Source organism: Homarus americanus, unplaced genomic scaffold (assembly GCF_018991925.1).
Source record: "Homarus americanus isolate GMGI-L3 unplaced genomic scaffold, GMGI_Hamer_2.0 scaffold53233, whole genome shotgun sequence".
NCBI lineage: Eukaryota > Metazoa > Arthropoda > Malacostraca > Decapoda > Nephropidae > Homarus > Homarus americanus.
This window is the reverse complement of record NW_024751660.1, coordinates 2,583,875-2,608,794: the sequence shown is the minus strand read 5'-3', so window position 1 is coordinate 2,608,794 and position 24,920 is coordinate 2,583,875. Positions and strand designations below refer to the sequence as shown.

At 37.6% G+C, this 24,920-nt stretch overlaps 1 protein-coding gene across 3 annotated transcripts; it reads left to right on the top strand.

Moving 5' to 3' along the window:
* The first annotated feature begins 768 nt into the window (after positions 1–768).
* On the top strand, positions 769–20,332 carry LOC121854753 (smoothened homolog). 3 transcript variants are annotated; one of them, XM_042349496.1, is made up of 15 exons: positions 769–881; positions 2,683–2,878; positions 3,667–3,792; positions 4,132–4,254; positions 4,664–4,765; positions 5,173–5,382; positions 9,177–9,349; positions 10,494–10,612; positions 11,332–11,559; positions 12,481–12,682; positions 12,854–13,039; positions 14,200–14,339; positions 15,132–15,291; positions 16,335–16,563; positions 17,924–20,332. In XM_042349496.1, exons 2-15 carry the CDS (start codon positions 2,687–2,689, stop codon positions 18,752–18,754), a joined length of 3,021 nt encoding a protein of 1,006 aa, XP_042205430.1. In that variant the 5' UTR covers positions 769–881; positions 2,683–2,686; the 3' UTR covers positions 18,755–20,332. The 3 variants fall into 3 exon arrangements, with proteins under 3 accessions (XP_042205430.1, XP_042205429.1, XP_042205428.1); XM_042349495.1 differs by having other exon boundaries at positions 2,683–2,980; positions 11,335–11,559; XM_042349494.1 differs by having other exon boundaries at positions 2,683–2,980.
* The last annotated feature ends 4,588 nt before the right edge of the window (positions 20,333–24,920 follow it).

Here is a 24,920-nt window from a genome sequence, read left to right as displayed (position 1 = left end):
CAACACAACATGTATACAGAGAGCACATTGTGAGTTTCCTTTCTCCATCCCATCCTGAGTGTGAACCAAACAACCCGTACCCCACAATACAACATACATAATGTTTATCATTTCTCATTCATGATGTATTTTTTTCGATTTTGTATTTATTTATGATTATGATTTTAATATTTTTTTTAGTATTTTGTTATTAATATTTATTATAATAATAATAGTTATTATTATTATTATTATTATTATCATTATTATTATTATTATATTTTCGCCCCCCAGGCCCTGGTGTGGGTCATTAACCTGTGCCTGGGTGGGCTTATCCCCGTAAAAAAAAGAAAATTAATCATATGATAAAAGGTATAATAAAGCAGTATCCCATTCCGTTTTCTTACACGTTTCTGAGCATGAGAAATAAACAACAAAGAAATTGTATGGTCCAATTTCTTATATTATATATATTTACATATGTAGAATATTACAAATAAAATATGTGTAATTATAAGTACAATTTAGTATAGGCTTTTATCTCTTTCCCGTTCTCTCACATCACCTTCTGTGTGTGGTAAACAACAAAGAATTTGAATGGTGGAGCTTTGGCTTCCTTCTCTTAGTAGCATTATAGGCCCAAATCAAACATTATTTTTCCCTTCTTGATATACATAAAGTATAATAATTTAACTATATATTGAATAATTTACTGTTTTAAAGATGATATAGCTTTGAAATATAATTAATTTCTGAACGTTAGATATGAACAACACATTCGAACTCCAAACAAGAACGATGTGTGTGGTCCGCTTCTCAGTCAAAAAGAAATCTGAGTCACGGATGTGGGTATTGACTATTTGGAGCTTGAGATGCGTTAACAACATGCTGAATTGATTAAGGTAATAGTATAACTTAATATAATACTTTAATTTATACCGAGAAGATTATAGAACAGGATGTATGGCTGAAATAACTAAGCTTGGTTAGGTCAGGAAACGGCTGAGTGATGAAACGGCGACCCTTGGAATTCTTATTCTTGAGGTCCGTTAGTTTAACTTATTGTGATTATTTGTAATTGATGAAAATGTTGAGGTTTTTAAATAGGGTAGTTTACAACCTACAGTTATGAAGTGAGATTACTGGCCATTAGCTTCACCTGCTCAAGCACAATGGATATACAGGTAAACTGTGACTATGTCGTTGATGCATAGCCAATAGGTAGCTAGGGATGAATAGTATCGTCTAATTAGCTGACCCACGGAACAGTTTGACACAATCATGGTTCAAAACAAACATGGTGAATATGAAAGGAATTAGAATTAGTCAATTTTTACGACTGTGGTATTCAGTGTGGTATCAGAAGAGACTCAAATTGGTCCCATCAAAACTGACACCTTTACCTTGGTCGTATCTCAGTTACCCAGTATTGTACAGTACGACTCCTGCCACAATCCCTCATCTACTTAACTATTCACCGACATTTTGTTGGTTAAAAAGAACCGTGTATTCTTTTAATAACTGATGCTAATTTATATATCATTTATATGCCTAGACTTACACAGGTACTACATGATGTTTAATAGACTGAGGGTGATCAGTAATGTTTCTATGTCCACCTGTTAAATGTCCCAGGCATGGAAACATAGAAGAGTGCTCATTTATTATGTATATACAGTAGTATATTATGTCGTCTCCTGAGAAACAGAAATAATGATCCAATGAAATATAATTGAGGTAAATTCTTCTTCTAAATTAGGGAATTTTTCATGTCCATTACTGTATGGATGGAATTTCTCCAACACATAATAAACTAATATTATATGTTTTAAAATATTTTTTAAGGAAACAATGGCTAAACAATAATCACAATTTTAATTGTACAATATATGCAATAAGAACGAGTTAAATCCAATTACAGTTTACAGTACTGTTCAGTATTCTACTTATGAGAAACTGTGGTGGTGGGTGTTGAAGGTGATAGTGTGGCAGAAGGAACATCTTCAGCCACATCATCACTATCACTATGGGGCTGATCATCTGGATCATCACTATCACTATGGGGCTGATCATCTGGATCATCACTATCGTGGATTTCCATAGGAGGAGGAGGAGTGTCGAGTTGACATCAGTTTACAAATGGCTGTGCCTTGAATTAGTGAAGTATGAAGTCAGGTTTGACTGCTTAGCACGCTGTTGGTTTTGTTTGAACAATTTCATATATTGATGTATTGTAAAAGGTGAGGGCATTTTCAATCTGCCTTTTATAGTTTAAGGCTTTGTTATTACAATCACCAACATTGTCTGGTGTAGCAGCACTATCAAAGACACTTTCCTCTGATGTTGGGCCAGTAGAGCAAGTGTCACAATTACTGCCACAGTCTTCTTGTAACTGTGCTAGAGGTTATGTGCTGTGTAAAGTGGCAGAAGCGAAGTAGAATCCAAAGAATCAGAGTCAGAATTTTCATAAATTTCTGATTCCTTTTACTATAAATGAAGTGGTAAGTCCTCAACAATTGTCTCTTTATCGTCATCACTCGGGCATACTGTATAGTGTACAATAGTCGTGTTTCCCAAATTAATATCCTTATATGTACACCTTATAATTTTTCTGAATATACACCACAAGCTCTTCAAAATGAAGCTACACACATCAAGGGTCATGACAACACTGTATATTCACTGCTGTATTGTACTCCACAGGATCATGGGTTTGCCTACAGTGAGTATTCTTATTCTCCTGAGTGCTGAGGTTGTACTCACTGAAGATAAGATATACACTAGTACGGCATCTCCTGCCCATTCCATTTCGCCACGTGCCACCACAACAGATGGTCCTAGACAGGCATGGGATGGAGCGGCACCATCCCCATCTGCTGCCAGAAATGCCCCACAAAATGTTAGTAATTCGGATGATGCTGTGAATCACATATTTCCAGTTGAGGCATTTGCATTTTCTCCAGATGGAAGTTTTACTGCCAGTTTTAATGAAAGCCAAAATGTAAGTACACTATTGTAGAATGAATTATTTCCAGTTTTTATTTTTCAAATTATGTTCCAGTTTTGGTTGCTGAGTTACTAATGTTTTGTGTATGTAAGAAGAGTGTGTGTGTGTGTGTGTGGAATAATGTAAATTGAAAAGTTTTGTAATGTGACTTTCTAATTATCTGTATGTTACAATTTATATTATTTATTTACCATTAAACTATTCCCTAAGAAGTATAATTTAGCTAAGGTTTTGTACAGTGTACACTTCTGTCCCTCAAATTGAGTTTTGTTTTGAAAGTGAACTGTACTGTATAGTTAAGAAGTTATTGCTAACTTCATGATAGTTCAACTGAAGGTTCATCACACACAGTGGAGTAGAGTCTGGACAAACAAATGCCACACTTACTTAATGAATGGTGTACAGTAGAGTAATCTTATACAATACTGTGTATTAAAATCTATTTAAAAGATTATTATATATCATTAAAAAACTAGTACAATAATTCTTAACTTAACACAGTAGGTTTGCTCATAACACTGAACTCCTGTGTTTGGCTGTTGGTCATGCCCTCACTCCTCCTTATAAAACACTGGTACACCATTCGGATGTTTTTCGTAAGAATGTGAATTCTACAAGGTTTCAGTTTTTTGTCGTGTTGAAATTACATTCACTAACAGACAAACTTTGTGTATCTCAAGGTTGACCAGTGTCACCGGACTGCTCAGTGCGAAGTCTTGGAGGAAACCACATGTCTGGGAGTACAGCTGCCATACACACACACGTCCCTGGCACTCACTGGCTTATCAAACCAACGTCTTGCCAGGGTAAGAATGGTATCTCATGATACCTGGTGATGATGCCCTTCATATGACCATTTTTCATGTACTATACAGAGAGTAGTTTGTATCTACTGTACTGTATCTACATTATATATTTCATTAAATTTGTGATTTTATTTTTATTGCCCCACGTCACTTCAGGTAGGCGATATGGATATAAAATTAAGGTAAATATACTTTTTCACTCTTTCATGTCTTTCCCTGATGTAATGCAGATGTACACATATATACATACACAATCTGCTTTACTCCTTTCTTTCTGTGTGTGTGAACTGTACACGTTTTTCTCACTAATATTTGGAATGGTATATGTGTCCATTGTAGGAGCAGTTGGAGTTGTGGTCATCACTACGTAATATTCCTCGATGCTGGGCTGTAGTACAACCATTACTCTGTGCCATCTTTTTCCCACGCTGTGATAATAATTCACTGGAGTTGCCTTCACAGGTGAGTCTCATAGTCTGATATCAATAATTTTATTATGAGAGCAAAATACAAGGAGATCATGAAATTTTAAGCAAGAAATAACAATACAGTTGTAACATTACAGTCCTTTACCAATAAGATGTAAGTGTTGCAGTGGCATGATAGGGGTGGTGGGAAAGGTTGAAAGTCAAGGGTGAGATAAAAATGAAGTTGGTAAGTTAAAACTTAGTGTAGATGAATAAGACATTCAATACTGTAGATACAAAGAAATATGAATTTTAAGTTAAAATTTGGTGTGGTTTTAGATTGGCTGCTTTACTTTGACATTGCAGATAACTTTGGAGTTATAGCATCAGAAATATGCACCCTAAAATAATTGGAAGAGTAATGTGTTGGACTTTGTCTTCTTTTAACATGATTCTCCTCACAGGAGATGTGTGTCATCACTCGAGGTCCCTGTCGACTAGTGGAATATGAGCGAGGGTGGCCGGAGTTTCTCGTGTGTCGTAGGGACTATTCACATAAATGTAAAGTAAGTTTGTGTCCTGAGAAAATTTTTGTCTTAATTTTTAGTTTGTTTCTGGTAGTGAATCTTGTCATTACTGTATATCATTATTCTGTTATGCAGTACTTTTATCACTTATGGGTTGTACTGTGTATACAGTACATGAAAAGGATAATATATATATATATATATATATATAATAATAACTTTACTATACCTTTTCTTCATACCTCCATAAAGAGTTTTTTAAAAGACTCAAGTTAAATGATAAGATTATGAAAATATTGTATGCACTATAAATAAATTAATTTCTCTACTACTCATTGAAACATTATTGCATAAAAAATCTCAACAAGAAAGTTGGCAACTGTTACTAACACTAAGGAGGGTTAGCTTATATGGAATGTATTAATGAATTATAACAATAATTTCAGAACAGTGTGAGAGAACTGAAATTTAACACAACAGGACAATGTGCTCCACCACTAGTGGCCACAGAGGAGGAATCCTCTTGGTATGAGGGAGTGAAGGGCTGTGGTGTCCAGTGTGCCAATCCAATATTCACAGCTGAGGAACATGAAGATCTTCACCACTTTGTGGCTACGCTTGGAGGAGTCTGCCTGGCATTAACAGCTCTCACAGTAGTTAGTTTATATTGATTTCTTTTTCAACTGAGTTAGACTTCTTTAACAAGAAATATACAGGGTGATCAAAAAGTTGCAGTACACTGTACACTGAAAGAAATTATACCATTTGGTCATTTTGAGCATTTATTATAAGTTCTATGTTATACTGTACTTGATATAGGAATTAAAAACTAATACAAAATGAAAGCTTGGTGCACTGCAACTTCATTATTTTAGTCTTGCAAATGTTTTTCTGCTACAAGGTGACCTTCATCCAGTCACTCATTATTGTCACGTCCCCACAATCTACTGTGTATCTTGGCGTTCCTGTCATTCATGATCTTCATTTCTGGTTCATCCTTCACTTCATGTTTCCATCTCCTTCTTGGTCTTCCCTTCTCCCTTCTATGATCTATTTCTGAATTTTATGCTTTATACCGACATTTCACTTTTCAAAGTTTACCTTAAGAGTATGGATCAAGTAACTTGAACCCTCCTTGGGAATTGAAGTTCATTTGAACCTTGGGCTTGTTTTTTGACTACTTTGGTTGTGAGATGCCTGCACAATGTTGTGGTGACAAAGATTCACAGTTCTTGCCAATGGCTTGCTGGCTCATGAGTGATACCCCAAAATTATAGTAGCTTCTGTTGAACTAGGAGAGATCATATCTCAGGTTTTCTAGATTAATGGTTTCTGAAGTGTAGTCAAGTCACACAAGTGGAGAAGGATCCTGGAATCCCCGACGATAAGCCCACAAGCTTGTTGGTGCAATACATGATTTGCCTGATGGGTGTTTTTTATATACGGTATATAGGTATCTGTATCCCCTGATTTACGTTGGGGTTATGTTCCTGAAAAACTCATCGCAAATTGAAATATCATAAATGGGGAGCATTATGACATGGGGTTCAATGTCCGACACCCACATGTATCACTGAAAAAAATTAAAATCCTACACTAATAAAATAACTAAAACACAATTAAACAATACTCACCACCCCATCATTAAGAACAAGTGTGGCCATCATCACATGACCCCTTTGAGGCTAAGAGGACACTTGAAGGTGGAGTGGAGACATCACTGACTCCCACACAGCTTCACAATGTCCCAGACGCAGGAGCCTCGGCAACGTGCTTGCTAGACATATTAAAAGTTACACTGATTACTTCAGTCACAAAGACATAGTGAAAGCACTTATCACAAAAACTATGCAAAAGTACTTGTCAATCACAAAATTGAATATAATCTGAATGTTATTGATGTCCTCTCACTGTAATGGAAAAAATCACTGATGATAATGTAAAAACAATGATAGCGGCTGACACTGCTCACATCATGTTTACAACAGAGGCAAAGCAATTTACAGTCACAAAATTAACAAAAATTACTTCACAGTCATCAAAACAGAGTACAGTACAATACAGTAGACATTAGTGATGTCCTCTCACTAAGTAAGGAAAAAAAAAATAATATATATATATATATATATATATATATATATATATATATATATATATATATATATATATATATATATATATATATATATATATATATTTCATGTAAATCCACAATGAAAACGTGGATAAGATAAATCTTGATAAAATCACACGGAAAATGGAAACAACGGAGTACCTTAGCTTCGTCTTTATTCAAGACACACACACACACACACACACACAGTCAACCCTCACTTTACGCGGTTAATGTAACCCACAGGGTGCCGCGTAAAGTGAATAACATAACATATGGGATTAATTGAAATAGAGTCCGCGCCGACTCCCAAACTCCACTTTTTGACGACACACAACTATGTTGTAGTAAAAATATTATCTTAACTTTATGATGGTATGCACACACAATTAATAATTAGGAGAAATATCAATAATATTAGGTTTTTTAACACTTACATTAGTAGAAAAAATGGCTGGGCACACGGGGATGGGGGGTTGGTTCCGAGGCAGAGGGCAGATTATTGGCCCTCACCTGTGTCACTTGTATCAATTGTATCACTATCCACCACAGAGGCTTGCAGGGTCTCTTTGTCAAACCCCTCAAAGTCCATATCCTCACTATAATTATCACTATCACTGACTTGGGCCGGCTGTGGTGGGTGGCGGGTGAAGAACTCGGTAATGTTTTGATGACTGGGCGACCTTGTGCGCACCCTGCTCGCGCCGCTTACACAACATGGCGGATGGCGGGGGGTTTGGATCCAAAAATGGCGCGGCTCGCCAGCCGCTCTCCGCGTAAAGGGGTGCACGCACCGCGGAATGTGAGCATTCCGGTTTCGGCAGGGTACCGCGTAAACGTGGAAACGCGGAATGTGGGACCGCGTAAAGCGAGGGTTGACTGTATATATATATATATGTATATAAGTGACAACACCGATACTCGTTGAGCTACACAATCACCTTGGAACAGACGTGAGACTGAAGTACACTGGGTGGCTGCGTGGCGGTGCGTGGGTAGATGACACTGGCTGACAGGTGCAGTGAGAGATGCACTCCATATTCTGCACATCATTGATTTTGGCCGGACGATGACCATCGTTCATGCAAATTTTTTTTATTGTAAATAGGGAGGTGGTTTTAATACATCACCATTGTTCAAACGAAATATCGTAAATGGGGAGATCAGAAATCAGAGGATGCCTGTAAGTGGGATTTCAGGATGAAACCCTCATTTCCTTAAAATTTACAAATATCATAGAGATTACTTGTAAACGCCTTGGTTAAGGACGTTCAGGTGACGGGCAAGTCGAAGGGAATGATTGAAACCCGCCATTTGGCACATTCAGTATTTATTGATGTGGTCAAAACCTGCAGAGATGTTCATAATATTACATGGTGATTCATCTGATACATAATTAGTTAGTCTCACACAATTTTATCTTAATTACAATTTATTAAACATAGTGACATAACACAAAGTTCATGACTATTAATCTTAGCTTTGCTTCATTCTGCATTGTCTTATTACTCCAGGTTAGGCAGAAACGAGTAGGCGTAATGAGTCAACAATATTTCAGTACCGAGGGGTATGTCATCACTTAGGCTGCACTTACAAGTGCGGGTCAATGCAGATCAGTATGGTGTTCCAAGAGACAACAGTTCTGCATAAATTGTCTCGGCACAAATTCTCGAACAGGATTATGAGTCGGTGTTCACCAGTGCGAGCAGAAGGCTGGTCTTCACAGCATCATTAGAGAGGGCGATCTGTCTCCTGGCGGGGCGGGCAGCACCGCCACCAGTCGAAGACAGTTCACTCAGCAGAACCAGGACTTGTCTGTAAACACTTCTACATCTGGCGAGGTCACGGGTCGAAAGATTTAATGGCATCACACTCCAGCACTGTAGTTGAAACCAGCGGCGATAACATTACTAATCTTGAGTGTCCACGGGTTACAAACGGGTTCCATTCCTGAGGACGTTCTTAAGTCGAATTTGTACGTAAGTCGGAACACATGCTATGTGTATACCATACAGAACAATGTTTAAAATCCCACTATATCATAGCCTAAGTCCTTACATACATCTAAAATCACTTAAATTAAGACAAAAGAAATTAAATGGCAAAATACAGTCAATGAAAGTAAAAAATAAGTCATTAGGTAAATAAAATACACTGTAAATTTCTTGTTTAACCCCATTCGTATCGGCGGGCATTCGTAATTCAGTGACCCCTGTACTGTATTTATAATTTTTTTCATTATAGTATACTGTACTAAATTTATAGACCATATTATATTATACAGTATAACATATTAAATTTCTGGAGCACATAACTGATCTTGTACTGTTTCCTCAGCTGACGTACTTGATAGACTGGCGTGCTGCAAATAAGTATCCAGTGCTGATTATTTTCTACATCAATGGCTGTTTCTTAATTGCAAGCATTGGTTTCATCGTTCAATTTCACCCAGGAGTTCGTAATGACCTCACCTGTCGATCAGATGGAACTCTGCGTCAAGGTGAACCCAGGTAAGAATTAAACTTGCTGATATTTTCTGCCACCGTGCTTTCCTAGTTGATACACATACAAGAATTATAGTCATATGAAAAGTTGATGTTCCGTAAGAATCTCGATTGAAACTGTTGGTTTATTAAAAATATTGAATACAGTATTAAGTTTGTTTTTTTTTCTTCTTACCTAAACTGTAGGAGATATAGAGATCACTGTGCTTGTATATGTGTGTACTGTATATCTCCTTTGTCCATGCTAATAGAAGGATGAACATTATTCTCTACATTCATTCATGGTTAAGTCCCTCTGAACTTGGGGCTGCATGAATATACAACTCATAAGTTACACAGCTTGAAGTGTGAAGAAAAGTGAGGTGTTTAATCTTATATCAGGGGAAGGGAGGAGGAGGAGGATTTGTGGTTATTGTGACTGCTCTTGTTATGAATCTAAATTAAAAAGTAATGCAGTATGCTGAATAGAGTAATGTAGCTCTCATTTCTATATTTACAGTTTATTATTTCTCCATGTTTTTGACAAATTTGATTGTGGTTATTTCGTTTAAATTGGAGACTGAACCTTGGTTATAAATTATCATCAAAGAAGAAAGTATTATTATAAAAAAAATGTATCAAGCTCTCAAATGAAAAATTGTAAGAGAAAATCCTTTGTAATCTCGGCTAGCACCAGTTATCCTTGTTCTGCCGTTGAGCTGTACTAATAAGTCACTTGTGGAGACTCAACAAGACTGTGGATGAGTTCAATAATAAAGGGTTACATCTTTATTCTTAGGTGTTTAGGGACCTGGATTTATTGTTCCATTATGGGTTGGTATTCCAGGAGCAAAGTTTTTTCATTGGTGTATTCAGGCAGCCCCAATTGGATACACAGAGGTGATTATCTCTAAGCAGAATGGAAATATGGAAATATTGTAACTGCTCCCCCCCAATATCAGAATGAGTGTTTATCTATTCCTTCTTGTGTCAACATACCACATTCATTCCTCCTTCATCTGCAATGAAGAAACATACTGTATTGTTATCTTATGTGTTATTGACATCCTGAGTTTTATATTAAGGTATTAGACTTAGTTCTGGTTATGTATTAACATAAACGAAATAAAAGATCATATTGTGTTAAGCTTTGCTTATTCCTTCTCCACAGCTCTGGTGGGAACCTGTCATGTGTAGTGGTGTTTGTGTGCATCTATTATTTCATGGTGGCTGGTGGCTTATGGCTTATCATCCTAGCATACTCCCTCCACACCAGCTTCAAGTCTTATGGTGAGAACATGAAGAATCTTAGATGTACTAAGATGTATCAAACCTTATATTATAAACAGTCACACGAGAATGTTCCTAGATACCATCCTCCACTAGTCAGCTCCTGTAATGCTGTACAGACACATTTTAGGAGGTATTATTTCACATGGATTTAACCTCCTATGATGTTGTCTTGGTTTACCTCTTCACTACAGGGATGCCACTTTTAATATTGTATTTGTCTAATGCCAGATGATTTTCATACACAAAGGGTTAACCTGTTAAATGTTGTTAACATGTTTAACCTTAACCTTCACCCTTAATGGCTGGCCTTAAATGCAAAAGTCAAATTCAGTAGTTTCCTGGAGGTTGAAGGTCTCAGTGAGGTGTGGGCTGCCCAGACTGCACATAACAGTTACAGTACAGTACTTAGCAACTGCCTCATCACCTATGGATTATTATCTTACATTTATCACTTTATGTGTGTACATTACTTTACCAGTTCTTCTGAGGCCATGTAGGCAGCCTGGGTGGTGGGCCAGTATGAGCACCAGTTATTGTGATCATTATCATCACAGATACTGTATCTCAATCCATAGTTTTGTGCTCAGTCCTTAGTTTTGTGGTGTTATGGTTTCAGCATTTGCTGCTAAATTATGTAATGTAAAAAAAATTTTTGTTATTTGTAGCACCTTTTTGTGACATTTGTTCTTCAAAATCCTATCAACCATGTTTTACAGCAGCAGGGCTGTGTGGTGACGAATTAGAACGACGAGCAGCGTACTTTCACCTCGTGTCTTGGTCTTTGCCTCTTGTCCTGACCATTACCATCATGGCTCTGGCTGAAGTTGAGGCAGATTCTGTTGCAGGAGTCTGCTTTTTATCCTCAGCCATTCACATACGAATAGGATTTCTTCTGTTGCCCATAATTATCATTGTTCTTATTGGTGGATTCTTCCTTGTACGGGGTAAGTAAAATATTGTATGTATATTTGATTTATTTTGTCCATGCATGTGATAGAAAAGTATATTGAAGACATATTGCATGATCCATGATAATTGACTTTTATATAAATGAAAATTCACTTTCTTGTGTTGCTAGTCTGTGTGGCCCATTAGGGACAATGCAGATTTGGCAGTCTAATTTTTTTTTTTTTTATATATTGGGCACCCCCTTCCCACATCCTTGTGTAAGGTGAAGCGCAGAAGTTTTTACAGCGCCCAACAGGGAAGCATGCTAAGTTCATACTTGCCTTTATGTCTCATGAGTTAAGGGCGTAGAAGCCTGAAGAGTCAAGGGCGTAGAAGCCTAAAGAGTCAATGGTTTATGTCTAAGCAAGTTATTGGAAGTTCCAACAACTTGTCCCTGAATACGAATGTGCAACTTTCGATTTACAGCAGGTACCTACATTGCTGCTAGGTGAACAGCGACCAAGGGAGGCTGGGAAGTGTGTCCAAACAACTTTCCACCGGCCCGGGAATCGAACCCGTGACATCTCGCTTGCGAGGCAAGAGCGGTACCGTTCTACCAACCGGCGCCCCTAGCAGTCTAATTATTAAGACATTAGTTTGTGCAAAGGGAGGTAGCATGCTTGGCACCTCACATAACTGTCTTCACTTGCCCAATTGTATACTGTACAGTAGTCTGGTACTCACTTACAGACAAGTGGCTTGGGGTGCCCCAGATGCACCCTTAGGCCTGGAGGGAAGTGCTCTATCCACTCAGCCACCACACCCATGGCTAAGGACATAAATTGCCCAACTTGGCAGTCTGCATTATGAGAAGCAGCTTGGCTTGAAGCTTTTTTATTAAAATGGACTTCAGGATCAGTCCTTCGTTTATTACGGTACTCCCTGAAGTTGATATAAATCTATTTATTTTCTTGCAGGAATGATAAAATTAATATACCTCAAGATGGATTGTTTCAATATAATCAGTGACAGTGCTAACAGCAAGATAGTGGAAACCATCATTAGACTTGCCATCATCACCATCACATTAGTAACCTTCACAGGTATCACCATCTACTGTCACATCTACCAGTACAGGAACCAGCACCTTTGGGACAAGGCGCTACGTGACTATATTATGTAAGTCTACTTTCTTTTGTTTTGTATCAGTAGAGCCTCCTAATGTCATCAGATCTACTTATTTGTTACTCAAACACAGAGACTTGTCACTGTTCAACAAAACTATATTTGATATAATTTCCTGTGTTTTTTGTGTCTCTATCTTGTAAATTTTGAAATATTGGTAAACAGGTGTGTGTCAAACATGACAGCAGCTGCCCAGTTCAGCAGCAGGTCATCAGTTTGCACCATAGCAGAGCGTCCAAGTATCAATATCTATAAACTTCACTTGCTGGCTCTTTTTGGTGCTGGCATCATTATGTCTTCATGGTGCTGGACTCCCAACACCCTACAAGCCTGGAAGCGTTTTCTCAGGAGGTAAGTTATTTAGTATCTGTGTATTTAAGTTTCAGTAAAATGTCATTTTTAATCAGACTATAACACAGTTAAACTTTAAATGACTTTTATGCATACGTATACAGTAATTCAATTTTGAGTTGTGTTTTTTTACTTAATGACTTATAAAAGGCAAACAATACCTAAAGTGTAGTATTGTGGAGTTTAAAGACCACACTCAACTGGCAAGTTTGTCATAGAAAGAGAACCAATGGAGTTGGAGTACCGTACAGCATAAGTAAAAGTAAAGTCTGATGACCTAGTAGGGACAGTATGAATACAGTACGCTGTATACTAAGCCTTCGGTACACAAGGAGTTAATGTGGCAGGCACTGCACTTCACTGCCTTTGTATCCAACTTTAAAGTTAGGTACATATTTACAAATGGATGGACTGGGGGTTCCCCTGGATTGAACTAGGAGTAAGACAGGAGGCAAGTGCTGTATATCTTCTTCATTTATGGCCAGTGCGATGAGGAGATTAACAAATCAACCCTGATTGAAATTATGGGAGGTTTTCCGAGTACATAGACTCCTGGCCAGCAGCCCTGTATTATGACAGTCTCGTGATTCTGGGTTCTGCTAGAAAATTAAATCTAGGATTAATCCTCAAATTCATAAGAAAATTGTACTATGTACCCATAAATATAGCTGTTGTTTACCTTAGAAATTTGAACAAAGAATTGCTTCATGGTTTCAAGGGTAGGAGGTTGTGACTGTTCAGAAAACTGGAATACTTTTAAAGCTGGCCTTCTCTTAGTCCCAACATTCCTAGATTTCTGAGGTCATAATGTACAGTACATCATAATAAAATGTTTTCTTATAATTTTCAAAATACCTGTATGTATTAAGGGAATTTTACCTCAAATCAATTAAAAAATCATTACTAATGCCAGCTACAAACTTCCATAGGGTGGTCTGTGCCATGTCCCTCTTAAAAACGTTTTGTTAAAGCCAGTAACAGCTTTTTCAGTTACGACACATAAAGACATTCAAATGATTTGTAGTCCATATTTTTACTCTTAGTCATTCGTTTTTATAGATCTATATAATCATTGACCTTGCTGAGTCATTCAATACTTGTTTTATCTCTGATCTCCAATAGTATACTGTACCTGTATACAAATTACATGTATTTCTCAGAGTTGCAGGAGTTCCAACAGAGGAACCTCTACGCCTAGCTCGGCACAGAGTAATAGCTCAGGCCTTTGCCAAACGCCACGACCTCAACACTGCTGGTCGACTCTCAATCAGTCTACACTCCATACATGATGATCCTCTTGGTAAATATAATCACTTCATTTGCGTATTTGCATTTCCCATTACCTGGCTATTTCCCTTCAGCCTGTGTCTTGTACTACAGGGGGATTTACTAGGGGTTCCACATATCCATTGTACAAGCCCCTCCAGTGTCAGCCTGAGTTATTCTTCTGTTTGACTCTTCCTTGTCTGGTTTTATCTACAAAAGCCAAATGTCAGCTCCATTTCTGATAATCAAGGATTTGATAGCTACATACACATATTTATAGCCTGTTTACTCAAAGCTTGCAACTGAGGCCAAGGGTCAGTTTGTAGCAAGGCAGCTGACTGGTTGATGGATGGACACCTGAAGAATAGCAACAGTTCTTCAGTATTTAATCTATTGTATTTATATTCTGATATTTTAAGGGATAATAACTTTTCTATGTTGATATCTGATCATTTCTGCACTTGGAGAGGTAAAAATTACCTTGTGAAATGCACTGGTAATAAGAATATAATAAAGAGAACACGAACATGATACACAAATCCTGGGATGTTAAACTCACAGTTGTTCTTGATGAAACTAAAACTCTCACAGGTGTCACCAAATGTCACCATACATCATCTTATGTCACAGATTTCAGTAGCCAGTGAGATACAGTTAAAGTTATTGGCTATACCTGTACTGTATGAAGTTACTTAATGCCAACTTTTACAAAACATGATTTCAGAAATAGTTTTTCCTTTTCTAATATTACCAAAATTACCGTGTATGGTTTAAACCTTTGCTTTATATTTTATGTATGTTATCTTTATATGAACTTACCTTTTAGGGTTAAACTTTGACATGAATAGTGCAACCTCTGGGGATCTGTCCTCTGCGTGGGCCACTGCCATCCCTCACCTCATGACAAGACGTGGGGCTCTTGTAGGCTCGGCTGCCCTGGGGTTAAGAAGAAATTCTGTTGATTCAGAATATAGTGTAAGCAGAAGGTGAGTTCAAGTATAAATGTTTGTGGTAGGTCAATATTTCCTGATGTTGTATCAGGAGAACTATGATGATATTTGTTGGTACTGTATATGAGTGTACAGTTTAGTACAAAAGAGGTTATCTGTGGTGATACTGCATCTGTTAAGGAATAGAATAATGCCACTGGCAGTTTTTAGGACTTTCCATATTGAAAAACTAGCATTAAGTTTTCCTTAATAACACTCTTTGTCATGAAATCTAAGTGTTCATTAATATTCTATCATAAATATAAACATTGATTATTTTCTAACCAAACAATTACTTTGAAAATTGACATCGAATGAAATTGGTTTTAGCTTAAAATTAGAGTAAAAAAGTGTCTTATATTGTTTTGGTTATTAAATTTAGGATAACAATAATTAAATATTAGCTTCAACCTCTTTCACCTGATGATTAGACACTGTTGTTGACACTATAATGCTAGCTGGGGCAGTTGGTGTTAGTTTTAGGTTAGTGTTAGTTTATGCTTGGCTAGTGGTAAGTTATGTTAGGTTAAGATGGGCTAGTGCAAAGTTGTATTAGGTTAGCATTAGTAAATTAGATCAGAAATTAATGGTGTTCATGTGCATATGTCATTAGATTCTACAAAGGAATTTCCAGCAATAGTGATGAATATGAGAGTAAAGAAAGTTAGATATGACTTTGAGGCAGTAAAGTATTAGCAGATAATACAGTATTTAAAAGGTGGTGATAGAGTAGAGAACAAAGCCTCACATGAGAATCAACTTAGTGAACAAGATGGGTAGATGTAATGAATGTAATGTGCAGACAAGTCACTTTATTATGCTTGACTTTAGTTGAGCTCATGAATGGAATAACTTCAACTACAATTAATTTTTTTCAGTATAGGTACAGTAATTTATTTTGTATTGATTCAATGTTTTCTTTTTTATATTTAGGTTTTGTACACTTGTTCCTTTCCACATAGATGGGAAGTATATGCTCTTCAGTAATTATGCAAATTTAATCATTAACAAGAATTTTTTATGATCTTCTCTTTACACAGATTTTCCATAGAATCTGGGTACAACAACCGCAGTTCACGACGTCATTCTCTAGACTCACAGATGTCGTTTCATGTGTCTGATGCCGAAAGGTTGGCAGCATTACACACGGCTGCCAGGTTTGGCCGTCGAAAGAGGCGCGATTGGTTTAGTCTTAAGCGAGGCCGGCGAGTTAATGCTTGGGACAGACGGGGATCCAATACCTCTGATGATAGTAATCTTGGCTCAATGGTTAGTAATTTTTGCAGGGGCTTATTTTTTCTCAGCTGAGAAAAGATGCCCCGCCCCCTCCCCAAGAGTTACAGCTGATTGGCTGTTGCAAACCTGTCTGATTTTGTCCTGAAGTAATGATGTATTTCTAAATGAGTTTATTTTATTCATAATCGTTAGGGTGACCGTTTCTGACGAGAAAGATATTTAGCTAAATTATATAAGGATACAGTACATACATTCATTATTTCAAACATAAGCACGTAGGAAGTTTATCAGAAGTATTATGCATGAATTAACTGTTAAACTCTGGTAGCAAATTCATGATTTTGAAAGATGCATTTAATATACTGTATACTTATTTTTACCCACAATAAGGCCTACTAAGACAAATTACGTATCAGTAATACTATATTATGCAAAAACAACATTTTAAAAGATCAGAATTACATTGAAATATTACACGACCTTTAGTAGAGGCAGGAAATATGACTGCAAACAACTTCATATTTTTCCTGCCTCTACTAACGGTCTTGTAATATTTCAATGTGATTCTGATCTTTTAAAATGTTGTTTGAAATAATGAATGTATGTATCTTTATATAATTTAGCTAAATATCTTTCTCATCAGAAACGGTCATCCCAATGATTATGAATAAAATAAACTCATTTAGAAATACATCATTACTTCAGAAAAAATCAGACAGGTTTGCAACAGCCAATCAGCTGTAACTTTTGGGGAGGGGGCGGGGCATCTTTTCTCAGTTGAGAAAAAACTCACTATAATAACAATACTTTTTTTTTAATAACTGTTACTCTAATAGTTATACTGTTTAAAATGTTCTTCTTTTTGTTGGGCTATTAAGCATTTCTATATGCCGAGCACTAGTGATTTTTTTTTCATATTACAAAGTACTTCCATGTTTGAGACATAAAACACCAAGACTTATAATTTCAGTGATTTCTATTTCTTTCCTTAAACTCCTAGATATACCCTTCAGTATTTGTCAGCTTGTAGATACCATCCATCTTCTACAATGTTCTTGTCCTGGTATAAGCAAGTGGTAACTCTCGCTAATGTGTAGTACTATACAGTACTTCTTGATGGCCTGGCTGAAATGTTTGGAACAATTCTACCCTGAAGGAAGAACAAGGCATCAAGGATTATTGGTACAGTATTTTGATATCCACATAGTAAAACAGTATTGCCTTTGATGCCTGTGGAAAGAGTGTTGCAGTAGACAAGAATGTCCTTCCTTTCCCTCATTGGAAATTCTTATTTCTGGACTCATTCACTGTACATAACTGTGTAGTCTTGCATGACTTTCAAGAGCACTGTATAACAAAATTAAATATGACTTATCTATTGTTTTGCCAACAGATCCTGCCTGCTATTACAATGAACCAAGATACATTATTCACGAACATGATGAAACGTCTTAACTTGAGTTCTGACGAGCCAACCCGTTCTGAGAGAGCTGCACCATCAGCCCCACCAGCCAAGTCCATGAACCTCAATGTTACTCTTCCTGGTCAGACTACACTGGAGAGTGAGGATGACGTGGGAACAGAAAATCATGGGTATGCTGATAATGACTCAATTGCTCACACTGTCTTGAATAATGTTCTAAAGAGTGCAGATCTGAAGAGGCAGGAGGATAACTATGTTAGGGCAGTAACAGCACTTGAAGATGGTTTGTTATCATCCGGTCAAATACGTGCCTGTAGCAGACGAGGGAATGTTGATGTTGGTTCACACATAACCAGCATGAGTGTAGGTGTTCAAGCATCCTTGGCAAATGACAGTATAAAAGCTGTCATGGTGGATAAATCTGTCCAAGTATCAACACCACTACTAATGAGGGCCAGTCAGGTGTCTCGAGTGCATTCTCCACTCGCCAGTGACAGCAGTCCCACTCATACCTATAGAGCCCAAGAAAACAAAAAGAAAATAAATGAAACAAGCTTCTCCAATCGAAGGAAGCTTTTGAATAATGACCGACCAGGTACACCAGTTACTAGGTTGCCAAAGAAGATTAATGTCAGTGGAGATAAAACACTTACAAACAATAAAAATGTCAGCTCCAGTCATGGGTCACATAAACGTAATGGTGGCAGCAAGACAGTAAATAGTGGAGGACGGAGAAGAAAAAGTAAAGGAGAGTGTGCTGAAGTTATGACTGTTTTAGATATTGGAGATGAGAGTGATTGAGCAATACAAATAGAATGTAAGAAAAGTTGAGTGAATGTATGTTTGTACACTGACCAAATAGAATTGATATATTTTTAAAAAGGTATTAAAACAATTTAAAAAATACTTCTCTTTCTTACCGATTAATAAGAGAATGAGAATGGTAGTAATTATGGAATTGTATTTTTCTATTTTTTTAAATTTGGATTTCTCAGGTAGCATTTAACCATTATGAATGTTTTATTTGTTTCAGGTCTATAGTCTTCCAGGATCAGAATTACCTCTGTTTGATGATTGATGTGAGGATAGTTTTACAGTTAACGATTATTTACATGTAATTCTTGTATTTTATAGTGTGTGTGTGTGTTAACTCTTTTATTAAACATGTCATTGGAAAAGAAATAATACTTTGATATACATATAAGTAGTATTGTTATTGGCAGAATTTTATGTTTTTTATGTATGGATGTGTATTATGTGCCAATTTTTTTATAAAAACGAGTCGGCCTTTTACCCAGTGCAGGAGGATGCCTTATCTTATGACAATGCCCATGTGTAAACTTGTGTTCCTACACAGTAAAAGTCTGCCCAATATGAGAGGATGCATGTTTCATACGACATTATTTATGTCAAAATGAATCCCCTCCTAGTGCATACATTTTATATTGGCCATGAGGCCACGTACACACACTTCATACAGTCAAAGACTATCACATAATTAGGCATGGAAAGGTCACAAATAACTCAGGAAAATTGGAGGAAAACTTTCTGTTTTAAGGATGAATTAATATCGGCTTTCATCAGCTAGATAAAGTATTCTTAGAGTTATGTCAATCCTACTTGATTTGTGGAGACTTAAGGGGTCACCAAAATATGTTTGCTTTAGTGGGACCAAAACACTGCTGAGAAAAGTAAAATAATTGCATGTTGCTTCAGTGAGATCTGGTGTGTGTGAATACTGTACTTGTATATAACAACTTGCTAGTGAGAGGTATTAGAGAAGGTACAAGAGGACTCTAGTGATAGGTGTGTTATATGTACTGTACATAGAAAATAGTATTAAACATCACAAGCCTTACATTTAGAACTTCTTCAAGAGCCAAAAGTGGCTGGTGAAAGTTTAGGAGTGGCTGCCCTTATTGATGGCAAGAGAACCTTCCCACATGAAAGAAAGGATGTGCAGTATGCATGAGATGTGTGATGTTGTATGGCAGTGAAACATGGACAGTTAACCCTTAAGCCTCGGGTTAGGGTGCCGCTGGCAGTACTCCCCACGTTGGGGTAAATCGAGAAAAATATAAACTTTTCCAAAAATAATTTTTAACCTTTTTAAATGATAAAAGCAAAAACTAAAATAACTAAGAAAAACTCTATATTGACCCTCTAGAAACTTCCCTGGCAGTGCTGAGGGATATAAGAGGACAATGTTGTTTTGACAGCTGAGCTCGTGGTCACCTACGCACTTACCAGCTATTTTTAGCTTGCCTTTGTGTCCGAGATGGCCAATAATGCATATATTTACTGATCATAATACTTATTTGCTATAAATAATTAATTTAGAATATTTTATTTGCATTATTTTTCATAAAAAGTGCTTGGGAACACACACACTTAGTCTGGCTGTCTTTGTGTTTGGTAGAGCAAGTAATAAATAAAATAATAATAATTCCACAAATAAAACATTTATAAAATAATCTTAGCATTATTTTCCAGTAATACTACACCATAATACAACTACAGTATAGCCTGGGTTTATGCGGTTAATTAAACCCATGGAGGTCCGAGTATAAAGCGAAACGCGTAAATAAAATAACAGAACATATGGGATTAATTGAAATACCGTAGAGACTGGGCCGACCGCCAGACTACCCTTAATTTTATGATGGTATGCACACACAATTAATATATTAGAGAAATATCAATAATATTAGGTGTTTTAACACTTATTGGCCCTCACCTGTATCTCTATCCACCACAGAGGCTAGCAGGGCCTCCTCATCAAACCCCTCGAAGTCCATATTCTCACTATCACTGACTTGGGCTGGCTGTGGTGGGTGGCGGGTGTAGAACTCGGTGATGCTTTGTTGACGGCTAGCATTGATGCGGTCGTGATACTGCTGAAAATAGGGTTCCAGGAATTACAATAGAAGAATATTAGACACTTCGTAGCGATGACTGCCTGTCTCTTTGGCAAGGATGAACTTCATTCTTTCGGCTAACTCAATGACCTCCTTCACATCAGCATGTGTTAGTTTCTGCTCTTGTTGTTCTGTAACACCTCACTGCTCACTGACGTCATCATCTTCCAACATCTCGTCCGCAGTCACCTCAGGTTGCCTGATTACCTCCACGATGTCCTCGTTGGTGGTCTCGGAGAAGCCTGCAGCTCTAACACTTTGTGCAGCCTCTCTTGCATTCTCCAATGCCACAGCAACAGACTGAGCCTCGCCAGCCACCTGGAATACCCTCCAACACAGTACACGAGTGAATATACGCGGGGACAGTGAGACTGGCGCGGCCAAGGTCATCAGGCCTGGTGGCAGGGCAAGCAAGGTTAAATAGACCAATCACAGTGCTCGGCGGAGGGGGTGCGTGGGTGGTAAGGATACGTGGCCCAATCACAGTCCGCGACGTCATCGGCACGAGTCTGACTTCAGCGCCCAGCACCTTGATCGCCGCTTGGCGCGTATATGATGGCATTTACCGCATAAATAATATTTGCCGCGTCTGGAGAGGTGCCGCGTAAATGGCAAATCACATATAAAATATCCGCGTTAACCCAGACTATACTGTACACTACTTTTAGTATTATTAGTTTGATACAACATGATAAAATGGACAAACAATGGAAATGAAACACAAGTAGGTAATTACGCTCAGGAAGCTTCCCTGTGGCATGACAGGCAAATAGTCACACTGGAACCTGATAACCCGCGCTGGGCATTTAAACACTGGCGGGAAATGGCGTGCATCTTAGTTCGTCGCCCAGGGCTCGGGCGTCTTAGTACGTCACCCGGGGCGTAAGGGTTAAAGAGGATGACATACACAGGGTTGAGCAAGCTGAAATGAAAATGGTGAGGTGGATGTGTAATATGACAATGAAAGGCAGGAAGGCCCTGTTCAGAGCTATGAGGGCAGCTGGGTAGTGAGAGTATTGGTGAAGTTCTGTGCAGAGGCAGGCTGAGATGGTTTAGGAATGTGGAGAAACTGGATGAGATCAATTCGATCAAGAGATGCAAGCGTGAATGTAGAGAAGAGTCAGGGTTAGCTAAAAATTACATGCGAAACGTAAGAAATGTCATTAGAGTGAAAAACCTGACAAGAAAAATGCAAGACTGTAGCATGGAGAGTTGCATTCAGGTAAATGTGGTTAACTCACACAAGTGTGAAATTTGTGGGTTTTTGCTCTGAAATCAAAGCATGGATCATTTTTTTCCCCATAAAGCAAATCCTTTTAAATGAATGTTGGAAACTTCTTTCAAACAAACATACATGTTATGCAGTACAGATTATGTTACATTTGGCATTCATCACATTTCCAGTCAACTTTATGCATTTAAAAAATTATGTTCCTGTACGTCAATATTATCATACCTAGTAAATGTGTATGTGTGTGTGTGTGTGTGTGTGTGTGAGAGTTTGGCAATTGTAGTGGTGATACTGTACTAATAAAGGCTGTGTGACTTAATAGGTAACTGCCTTTTGGCAGGAGGGGGAGATATATCAGGAAATAGGGAAATTATTTATTGATCTCAGGTGTGCCAATGTGTTATAGATACAGGTATACTATTACTGTACAAGCAGATACAATAAATTCCATGAATGCAATTGAATACAAATTGTTGATATACTGTATTCAGTTCAGGAATTACAGGGAAGAAAATTATGTTGGTAAAAACATTATGCCACAAGAGTGGAGAAGAATGTGTAAAGAAAAAAAAATTATTGTAAGGAAATTTTTTATCTAAATGGAGTGAGAATATTTTTTGTAGTAGATCTTGAAGTTATTGACAAAATAGAGGTAGGATAGTTGTGTCTTTGGTAATAAAGGGATTAATATTTTAATCCCTATTTTTTATTTCTTATTAATATACAGTACAGGCAGTCCCCGACTTACGACGGGGTTAGGAACCCAAATCCGGGTCGTAAGTCGAATTGGTCGTCAGTCGAAAATGCGAAAATCTAAAATGGGTGTCTCGTTTTCTTCTCAGCACCACAAAATTCTCACTTTTAAGCTTGCCAGTCATTTTAAAGGGAATTACAAACGAAAATTTTGTCAGTACACAGCGCAATCACTAACGTCGGGACTCAAATATACGTAATTTTAAAATTTTTGGGTACGATTGGGGTGGTCGTAAGTCAAGTAGATCGCAAGTCGAGGAGTACCTGTACTGCACTATATACTGAATACTGATTAGTTACAGTATATGGTAAGGATAATAGAAAGGTAGAGAAATATTTAGTGAGGGGGTGACTCGGAGGCTTATACCCCCTGTACGTTGCATCTACTCTCACAGCTACCTAGGGGAAGGAGGTAATGGAGAAGCGCCTTTTTAATTTCTTATACAATGCAAACAACGTACTGTACCACCTTTAGTATCATTAAGATACATTCAAAGGTAATTTTTGTTTTCAGTAATAAAATTCATATTTTGTGATTTCATATCTGATAAAAACTTTTGGTGAAGTGTATTTTTAAGGCTGAAGAAGACAAGTGCAGGAGATGGATGACTTTTTATGATAAAGAAGTGGTTCTGCAGGTTATTCAAATTGAACAAGAAAAAAAAAAACCAGCGAAGAATGTGTTAATATGTGTGTGCAGTCTATTTGTGCCAAAATAAAGAACTAAAGAAAATGTGAACTGCATGTGACAGTAGACCAAGCTGTCAGAGATTGTGTATGTCTGTTGCTGTTACAATGGTTGTAGATCCTCAATGTACAAAAGTCCGGAGAGCAGAATATCATGAGACCACGTCCACATGATTTTACCACTTCTGAGGAACCATGTAGTGTCCAAATAAACTTTGTAGTGATACACGAGTTTAAAAAATTATCTAAAACTGCCTGGATGTATGTACAGATGGACAATACTGTATATGTGTTCCCAACAATGATTGTAGCATAAAGCAGTAACCTGGTTATATTGTTCTGAAATACTGAGTACTTACTGAGCTTAGGTTTCCTATTTTCAAGTTAATTATAATAATGTGAATCTACATAATGTACTGGTAGTAATTTACCGGGTATGTATCCTTTATATTTTATATAAGCTAAATATTGAAATTATCAGTTTTATAAAACAAAACAAAGCAGTTTTATTTACCCATTTATATACTGTATACAGATGTTCCCTGTATGTATGCAAGAGCCAGAAACCAAGCAAAGATAGGGTGTAGAAGGACTGAAAAGGAGTTCCAGAGGCTGGTTGTAAGCGAGGTCAAGTCAAACCCAAAGGCGTTTTACCGCTATGCAAAGTCGAAATTGAAAACGCGAGTAGGGTATCAGACCTGAGGCTTGAAGATGGTAGTTACGCAGATTCTGACCAGGATAAAGCTGAAGCATTGAACAGCTTCCTTTCCTCGGTGTTCACAAGAGAGGACGCAACTAACCTTCCTTCATTTGAGGACAGACGGTTCGACACAGCACTGACCCACATTGTGTTCACAGAAGAGGGTATTAGAAATAAACTGTCCAGGCTAAAGGTCCATAAGAGTCCTGGCCCTGACATGGTGCATCCTAGAGTGCTAAAAGAGTTGAGCAACGAGCTTGCCGAGCCCCTGAAGATCCTGTTTTGTAAATGCCTGGATGAACGAAAGTCCCGAGTGAATGGAAAGTGGCTTATATGAGTCCTATCTTCAAGAAGGGCGATCGTCACTCCACGAACAACTATAGACCAGCGAGCCTGACCAGCATAATATGTAAAGTACTTGAGAGTATTATCAGAGATGCAGCAATGGAACATCTAATACGAAACAATCTTGTAAAGAATTGCCAACACGGTTTCATGCCGGGACGCTCCTGCTTAACACAATTGCTCAAGGTATTGGATATTTGGAACCATATTCTGGAACGGGGTGCTAATATCGACAATATTTACCTAGATTTTGCCAAGGCTTTCGACAGTGTACCCCATGAAAGGCTGAAAATCAAACAGGAAGGGTACGGAATTCGGGGAAATGTCCTCGCA